This window comes from Balaenoptera ricei, chromosome 4 (genome assembly GCF_028023285.1).
Source record: "Balaenoptera ricei isolate mBalRic1 chromosome 4, mBalRic1.hap2, whole genome shotgun sequence".
In the NCBI taxonomy this organism is placed as follows: Eukaryota; Metazoa; Chordata; class Mammalia; order Artiodactyla; family Balaenopteridae; genus Balaenoptera; species Balaenoptera ricei.
In genome coordinates, this window is record NC_082642.1 from 150106973 (window position 1) to 150115942 (window position 8970).

Below are 8970 nucleotides of genomic sequence, written 5' to 3' on the forward strand. Positions count from 1 at the left end.
CATGTCTCAGTCAGTTTTAACATTATCCATAAAAAAGATAAAAAAGATTAACTTAGATGGCCAGGCAAAAATATGCTTTTTATTACTATTAGTTGTTTATAGAACAATCATTAAAATTAACTTTAATCATTAAAATTAACTTTATTAATTAACCTTATTAACTTTATTAATATAGACAACATTTACAAACAAAGTGTGCTGTGCTGAAATTAGGAGTTACTGGAGTTTTCTGATAACTTTACCTTCTCATTAACTAATAGCAAAAATGGTTTCATTCATATATGTTACTGCAATGTAATTAGGTATCATATATCTAATTCTAATATTTAACAAGCTTCACAGAATCATAGCCTTCTAAAATGTTTTGGAACTATAGCTTTTATTATAAACTCTTATTTCACACTGTTCACAATTGTATTTAGAATAATATATCATTGCAGAAGCTAATGATAACTCATTCAATAAAGTAATCACATATGCCAATTAATGCCCCATCATGTAAGTAGAAAGGTCTGAAATTTCCTTTTGAAGATGTAATTTTATTTAACTATCACACACTTTACAAAGTAACTTGTTCTTCCAAAATCAGAGGGGCAAGTGACATGCTTCTGAGGCACTTCCATAGTACAGCGCTCCGAATTAAATAAGGAAACAGACCTGCTCCTTTTGACCACTCTCCATTATCCTCTAGTTGCCCAATTCTGTGAATAAGGCAGTTACACAAACCTAAAGAAGTCAGATCTTTCTGAAAGTGGTTGGGACACAATCTCATGGATGTCAATCTCCTGTCATTTGCCAAAGGTGCAAGTGGGCACCTTATCTTTGTTTATTAAAGGGTTCCTAAGACAGGAAATTGGATCCCTAAAACAGTAAACTGAGATTTTCATATCACTGAAAAAGCCTCTGGGGAGTTTGATACGTAACAAAGAGAGGCTTTCAGGTAGGTTTATGTAAACTTAACATTTCAACTCTGATTAGAGATGAAGCCAAAAGTGATATCTTGTTTCCATTGAGCCCAAGGATTTTTTTTTTCCCACCTCTGAAATGTCAGAAAATACTTTCAAACTCTTTAAAAGTGGACACTGGAATCTATTTCTAGAATAGCTATATCAGCTAGCTTGGCTGATGGATCTATGCTGCCAATGGCTCATGAAGTTAGGCAGGAAAAAGTACAACCAAGATATTTGGTGGTTTCTTTATTCACTACCCAGAGAGAAGGGCTTTATAAAAAAGAAGAGTGTCATAACTCCACTAGGCTAATTTTCTGATCTTAACATTTCCAACCATATAGAGAATGTCCCAAAAGTCTTAGAAAAATTTGTGCTTTAATAACCTCAGGCGTATAAATGCAGCAAACTTGTGAAAAACATACATCATTTGGAGGTTTAGTTGCCTACATTCCATACTTCTTTCATTTTGTGACCTTTCATGATACATTCTTAGTTGTTGTTGAAGTACCTATGTTTGAAGATGGCAAACAGCAACTGTTTTTAGCGTATTAGAGTTTAAAACTGCACTAAGACTTTGGAATACCCTTTATGATTCCCAGCCTGAGTCCCTATCCTAACTCCTTTCACCTGATGACGGACATTTGCGCTCTGAAATGTATTAAATTGTTTCCTTAAAAGTAAGTTCTCCTCTTGTTTTTCCATATCCTCAGAGCAAAGCTGGTTGAATATTTCTCTGACTTAGTTTCTTACAGCTCTCTCATCTACACATCACTGGAGATGTGACTTGTTTTCTGAAAAGTACAGAGGCACACAGTTCTCAGACTCTTGTGTTATAGAAAGAAATCTCAGCCTCTATGTGTGATGTCAGTACTACTGAAAATGATTGGGGGCAGTTCTGTGAACAACGAGATGGTCATATTTTAATAAATTGCCACACATTCATCCAGTTAAAGAAACCTGTCTTGACTCCAGGTGTTTTCTCTCCTTCTCCCTGATCAAAGTTATTTGGGTTTTTATCTGTGACTTCTTGTGTTTTTATAAAGGTCTCATATATTTCCTGGGCTCTGGCAATTTCTTTCTGTGCATCAAAATGGACTTTTTGCCTGGTCAGAAGGGGAACAATTAAATTAAAGTCATTAATTCGCTTGTTTAGTTTTTTGATGTTTTCTTGAAACTGCTCACAAACTTGGTTCCACTGTTTCTGTTCAGTTGGTGTCATTGGATTCCCAAGTTTTTTCCTTGACACTAAAATTGCCTCTCTGAGTTGATCAATAGTATCCTTTATTTCCTTTTGCATTAGGATCCATTCTGGTTGGTATCCATTATCTATCAATATTCTGTTCAGGTTGTGAGTCATGGGATCAATATATGAACAGCCAGAAAATTTTTTTAGAGGTTTTCCTTTCCCACTGAGATTGTCAAAGTCTCCTTTTGCCATCGATTCCTGAATGAGATCCTCCACCAAACGTTCTATTGCTTGAGTTATCTTTTGTTCCTTACTGTGTCTTACATCTTTAACAGTTACACTATTGGTGAAATACTGGCTTTGCAGTTTCTCCTTTTGGTATTCCATCACTTGCTCAGTTGCACGGTCTGCTCTAAATTGCCTATACTGCTTCTCTCGTTGACTTGGAGTCCCAAAACCAATACCCTCAAAACTTAAATAATGCCGGTGTTGGGGTGTGTTATATTTGATTTTTTTTTCTTCTTCTTCTGTTTCTTCAACTTTACTCTGTCTGGCATTTGTTTGTTCTATCACGTGGGCAAGCACCTTCCTATAAGCTTCTTCGATCCTTATAAACGTTGCAGAATCAGCAGTACTAGAGCCACCGTCTGGATGGTATTGCTTGGCAAGCTTACGAAAAGATTCCCTGATATCATCTGCAGAGCATCCTTCATCCAGATTCAGCAGCCTATAATATTCTCTCATCTTCTTTTTGGATTTATGAGTTGACATCATTCTAGTTCTAATGACACCAAGATATGGACCCATCTTCATTCGGTTAGGAATCACTGAAGCATTTATCAGGTGAGATCTTAAGATTTGAGCCATCATCACATACACTGTGTTCATTATTGTACCCAGAGTTCTTCCTAGCAATGATCTATAAAATGACAACAAATATAGGGTGAAGACAGTTGTATTATCAGCTAAATTTATATTTTCGGCAATAAGGATTAAATTACAGTACAACAAGGGGTAGTTCTTTCTAATGCTGCTGCCAAAATTCTTATAGCTATATTTCATTTATGTTAGCAGAGAAATGGAAGTTGATGATGCTTTGCATTAACATATTGTGATATAATCTAGATTCTACTCCTCACTAACTAACCACAGAATTTTAGAGCTGGCAAGTTCTCAGAGATCATGTAGTCCAATCTTCTCATTTTGTGAGAAAATGTAGGCCCAGAAGGTTATGCAACATAATCAAGTCCCATAGCAAGGTGTAAGCAAAATGGTTAGGGTTAGGGCACAATAAGCCCCTTGCTTAATTGTCTGTATTCCCAGCAGATTATAAACTTCATTGGCACCATCATTTCTTTAGTTAGTGAGTGTATCATTGTCTTTATCGTCCCAAGGAGTCTTGTCATGAGAAGACTTATGTGAAACAATCAGAGAACATGACAAAGTATGTACCTAGTCTGACACTAAATTGAATAGAATCAAGTGTCCAAAAGACTTTAAGCTCTACAGCTTGTTAGGAAGGAGCTATCTGCTGCATGCCGGAAAACCAAGATGAAGGGTGAGGCCTCCCAATACGTTAGCTATTATTTTTAAAATGCATGGTATAGGGCTTCCCTGGTGGTGCAGTGGTTAAGAATCCGCCTGCCAATGCAGGGGACACAGGTTCGAGCCCTGGTCCGGGAAGATCCCACATGCTGCGGAGCAACTAAGCCCATGCGCCACAACTACTGAGCCCATGTGCCACAACTACTGAAGCCCACGCACCTAGAGCCCGTGCTCTGCAACAAGAGCAGCCACCGCAATGAGAAGGCCGTGCACTGTAACCAAGAGTAGCCCCCGCTCGCCACAACTAGAGAAAGCCTGCGTGCAGCAACGAAGACCCAACGCAGCCAAAAATAAATAAATAAATTTATTTTTTTAAAAAAGCACGGTATAGTAGAGGAGAAAGTCTTGTACACAGATAATGGCAGTGAAATGCTGGGAGTGGTTTAATTGAAAACAGGATTTTGATGTATAAACGCTAAAACTGAGCTGCTGGGGACTCCAATTTTCCGGACAACTGGGGTCTGGGAGTTTCAGAGTTGATTGGGATGGTAGTGATTGTGCGAACCGTGGCCGTCGCGGGGAAGTGGTGAGTCTCAACCCGGGACACGCCCCACCCCCCGCCGCCCCGCCCCCTACTCACCTCTGATGCTGGGAACTGGCTCAGCGGCTCCCGCCCCCATGATACGCCTGTGCGCATGCGTGACCGATGGGCCCTTCACTCCTCAGGCTTCCCCGCGGTGGTCGGGGGCAAGTGTCTCCGCTGGACTAGACCACCTGCGTTTTACACTGAGGGAACCCTCGGGGTGCGGAGGGCAGTATTATACCTAATAGGAACAGATGTCCTACCTTACCAGGAAACCCCAGAATCTCTTTTAAAACGAACTCTTCCCAAGAGGACACGAGCAGGACATTTCCAGAGGCTACGCCCCGTCCCAGACAATCTGCTCCGCCTCCGCCCCCACCTCGAATGGGCGGTGGATCGATCGACGGGGATTCTGGGAGCTGTAGTTTGCCGGGACGTGCGGCGCGCGCAGAACTCTGCCGCGCGCCTGCGCCTGCCAAGAGGAAGGCGGGGGGGGGAGAGCCGGGCTCCGAGAATGTCGCCGTGGAGGTGGTGGAGACATATAGGAGTTATCGTAGGCGAATGTAGTTTGGGATCCTTCAAGTCCTATTGGGTCGGAGGGCAGTGGCCCTCGGTAAATTGGTTTTTGAGGAGGTGAAGACAAGTCCGTTTCCCCGAACAGGGCCTGAACAGCCTCTTCGGGTCTGCAGCCGGGGACACCAGCTCAGAGACGAGGAAACTACCCAGCCCAGAAAGATCTAGCTCACCCGGGTTAGAAACCTAGTCTTTTATTAGTTCAAGAACGTAGTGAGCAGCTCACTCTGCCCGGCGTTGGTAGGGGGTGAGCACAGTCGAAGACAATTAAATTAGGTGCTTCCTGGCTTTAAGTTCAGCCACTATCATGGGGATTTACTTTTTTCCCCTACTGTACGAGGAGATAATTGTAAAAAAAGAAAGAACAAAGAAAGCGGCAGAAACTTGGAGAGTCAGACCTGAGTTGAAAATCCTATGGCTTACACTTGCCTTTTTTCTGTGTCTGTTTATCTGTAAAATGAAGGTACCAACAAATGGTAAACTGTATTTAGCAGTTACTTTTGGCCAGGCACTGTGCTAAATGCTCTATGTATAGTCTTTTCAAATCCTTACAACAGACCTGTGAGGTAATTGCTGTTGTTTTCCCCATTTTACTGATGATGAAATAATAATTGCATCGAACTCACTGAGTTTTTGTGAGAATTACACAATGTATGTAAGCCACTTTGCACAATGCCTAGCACATTAAATATTTTTGTTATGATTGTGTCTCCTAAAAGAAGCCAGAAATAGGTACTAGTCTAGACAGGCTTCTGAGTTATAGACAGTGTAATAATTTGTTACCTTATATGTAGGTGTGCAGAAAATGGTTAAATTCTTATTCAGAAGTATTTCCTTATAAGCAAACAATGAGCATAGAAGAACTCCTGTGCGAAAGAAAATGTTTCTACAAGTTTTAACTCTTCTAGCCAACATTTTAAACAAAGCTATAAAAGGGTTTAAAAAAAGCACAAACAGTTTTAGAAACTACCCATACTTATATAGCACTTTGCATTTTACAATGCACTCATCACAAATGCCATTTTGATGTTTGCATCTTATAAGTAACTATACTTTAACCGCGAGCAGTTAAGTGACTTGGTTAAGTGACTAGACTCTGTAAGTTACTGGGACTCTTAAGTCCATTTCTGTTTTCAGAATGTCAATTCTATAGTGTGATTCTGTACATGTAGAAGGTGAATTGGAGTCAGCTGAGTTATCAGTAAAGCACACTTTCAGCTGCAAAGTGTAAATTAGCTAACTGACTTGGGGGATTATTTTTCTTACGTATATGAAATGGTGGAGGTAAGCAGTTTCTGGTATTGGTTCAGCTACCAAGAGTTGCTTTACCATTTTCTCTCTTTCTCCATGTATGTATTTCTTTCTGAATTATTTAAAAGTAATTGCATATATTATGTTCCTTTACCCCAAAGTACTTCAGTATTTAAAAGTAATTACATGTTTTACGTCCCTTTACCCTGAAGTACTTAAGTATTTGTTTCCTCAAAACAAGGGCGTGCTCTTACATCATCCTAGCACTGTTATCAAATTCAGCAGATTTAACATAGATACAATATTATTATTTATTTTCTTTGGCCATGCCACATGGCTTGTGGGATCTGGGATCTTAGTTTCCCTCACCAGGGATGGAACCAGTGCCGCCTGCAGTGGAAGCGCAGAACCCTAACAACTGGACTGCCAGCGAATCCCCAACCCATGGACTTTTAAGTCAGCAGGTCTTCCTCAGTTTAGTTATGGGCAGAAAGAGTCCACCATTTGAAAATATAGTTCTCATTAAAACAGAAAAAAAAACAAAAGAATTAAAATATAGTTCTGTTCTGTTCTTTTTTTTTTTTTTGGCTGTGTTGGGTCTTTGTTGCTGCCTGTGGGCTTTCTCTAGTTGCGGCGAGCGGGCTTCTCATTGCAGTGGCTTCTCTTGTTGCGGAGCACGGGCTCCAGTAGTTGCGGTGCGTGGGCTCTAGAGCACCCGGGCTTCAGTAGTTGTGGCTATGTGGGATCCTCCCGGACCAGGGCTCAAACCCGTGTCCCCTACATTGGCAGGCAGATTCTCAACCACTGGACCACCAGTGAAGTCCTAGCTCTTTTCCTTGTAGAAGGTGCCTGCATACTCTGCAGTCAACAGTCCTAAAGATTATAAGATGTGATCAGAGGATCAAATTTAGAGTCAGAACCAAACATGTAGGTTGACTAACTTTTTTTTTTTTTTAATTTTGGCTGTACCGCTTGTTGGCAGTTCCCGTGGCTGGGGATTGAACCCAGGCCACGGTGAAAGCGCCGAATCCTAACCACTAAACCACCAGGGAATTCCTGGTTGACTAGCGTTTTTAATGTGATCATGCTACCTCGCTTATTTAAACTCCATAGGCTATTTTTTTTAAGATTTATTTATTATTTATTTTTGGCTGCGTCAGGTCCTAGTTGTGGCATGCGGGATCTTCACTGAGGCATGCGGGATCTTTTGTTGTGGCGCGCAGGCTCTTCATTTTAGTGCGTGGGCTTCTCTCTAGTGGTGGCGTGCGGCTTTTCTCTCTCTAGTTGTGGCGCGTAGGTTCCAGGGCACGTGGGCTCTGTAGTCTGCAGCACACAGGCTCTAGTTGAGGCACGCGAGCTCAGTAGTTGTGGCGTGCGGGCTTAGTTGCCCCGCAGCATGTGGGATCTTAGTTCCCTAACCAGGGATCGAACCCGCGTCCTTGCATTGTAAGGCAGATTCTTTACCACTGGACCACCAGGGAAGTACTTCTACAGACTTTTAAAAACCTGTTCATTTTCTATATAAAATTGTTAACCACTTTAAGGTTATGTCATGATTCAAATCAACATGCTTGAACCTCAATCTATTATTTTCCACAAAGTCTAATTATTACCTCCAGTTTGTCAGCTGGGTTGTAGTATAATCTTACACATAGGGCTGGTTTTAAATTAAAGTGTGTTGGATTAGATGTGTGTGACATTTCCTAGTCTGGAACATCTTTTTCATAATTCCATGCTCTCAGAATAGAGTTGAGCATTTTGAAACAGATTTCCCCATAAACAAGGGAGGGTAGAGAATTGGCATGAATTTAGTTAGCACACCAAAACTTAATCATTAATTCTGTTTCTGAGTGGGTGGGAAATAGATGTGTGATATTTTTAAAAAGTTACCAGAAAACAAAATTTCTTACCTTATAGTTATATTAAATACTTCACTGAGCTACTGCAAGAAGCATGGCACTACAAAAGTAACCTCTTTTCTCTTTGTACTCTCAGATGTAGTTTCACACTTTGACTAAAGCAAGTGAAGGCTCAAGACTTCCTTGGTGGTCCAGTGGTTAAGACTCTGAGATCCCAGTGCAGGGGGCCCAGGTTCGATCCCTGGTCAGGGAACTAGATCCCACATGCATACTGCAACTAAGAAGTCCTCATGCTGTAACTAAAGATCCTGCATGCTGCAACGGAGATGCCACAACTAAGACCTGCTGCAGCCAAAATAAATAAATATTAAAAAAAGAAAATAAAGCAAGTGAGGACTCTTTTAATCCATCTGTTTCTTTTTTTCCCCTTTCTTTCATTTGCTGGTTCTGTGGTAACTGCAAAGAAGTTGATTTATTTCCAATAAGTTGTGGTACCATAGTAACCAAAATCACACTCCCCTGAAGATTGATTTATGGTTCCATTTGCATCCTAAAATCACATATTTTTCAATGATGTTTGCGAATCTTATCTTCTGAAGCTACAATTCCCAGAAGCACTATGAAATATGCTTCTCAATTCATTTACTATGAAATATGATTCTCAATTCATCTCAATTCCTTTTTTTGTTTATTTTATTGAAATAGAGTTGAGGTACAGTATTATGTTAGTTTGAGAGTATTAATTCATTTTTTACTCTATTTGATCAAGGAAGAGTTGGCTGTAGACAGTGTCAGCTTTAAAAGAAAGACAACGAGGGAGTTCCCTGGTGGCCTAATGGTTAGGTTTCAGTGCTTTCACTGCAGAGGCTGGGGTTTTATCTCTGGTCCAGCATGCTGCACGGTGTGGCCAAAATTTTTTTTCATTGTTTCAGACATTACATGAAATTTCTAAAAATCTTATATTTGTATTTGTATGGAAATATGTATGGAAATATGTTAATATAAATGTTTCAGACATTACAT

The 8970-nt window shown here is 40.5% G+C and overlaps 1 protein-coding gene across 1 annotated transcript; it reads right to left on the reverse strand.

The window, feature by feature from the left end:
* Positions 1–200: 200 nt before the first annotated feature.
* On the reverse strand, positions 201–4606 carry DNAJC28 (DnaJ heat shock protein family (Hsp40) member C28). Its single transcript, XM_059922281.1, has 2 exons — positions 4322–4606; positions 201–3055 (listed from the first exon to the last, which is right to left on the reverse strand). Exon 2 carries the CDS (start codon positions 3022–3024, stop codon positions 1864–1866), a length of 1161 nt encoding a protein of 386 aa, XP_059778264.1. The 5' UTR covers positions 3025–3055; positions 4322–4606; the 3' UTR covers positions 201–1863.
* Positions 4607–8970: the final 4364 nt, after the last annotated feature.

Coding starts and splice junctions, on each gene's coding strand:
- DNAJC28 (XM_059922281.1), bottom strand. CDS start 3,024: ATGAACACAGTGTATGTGATGATGGCTCAAATCTTAAGATCTCACCTG.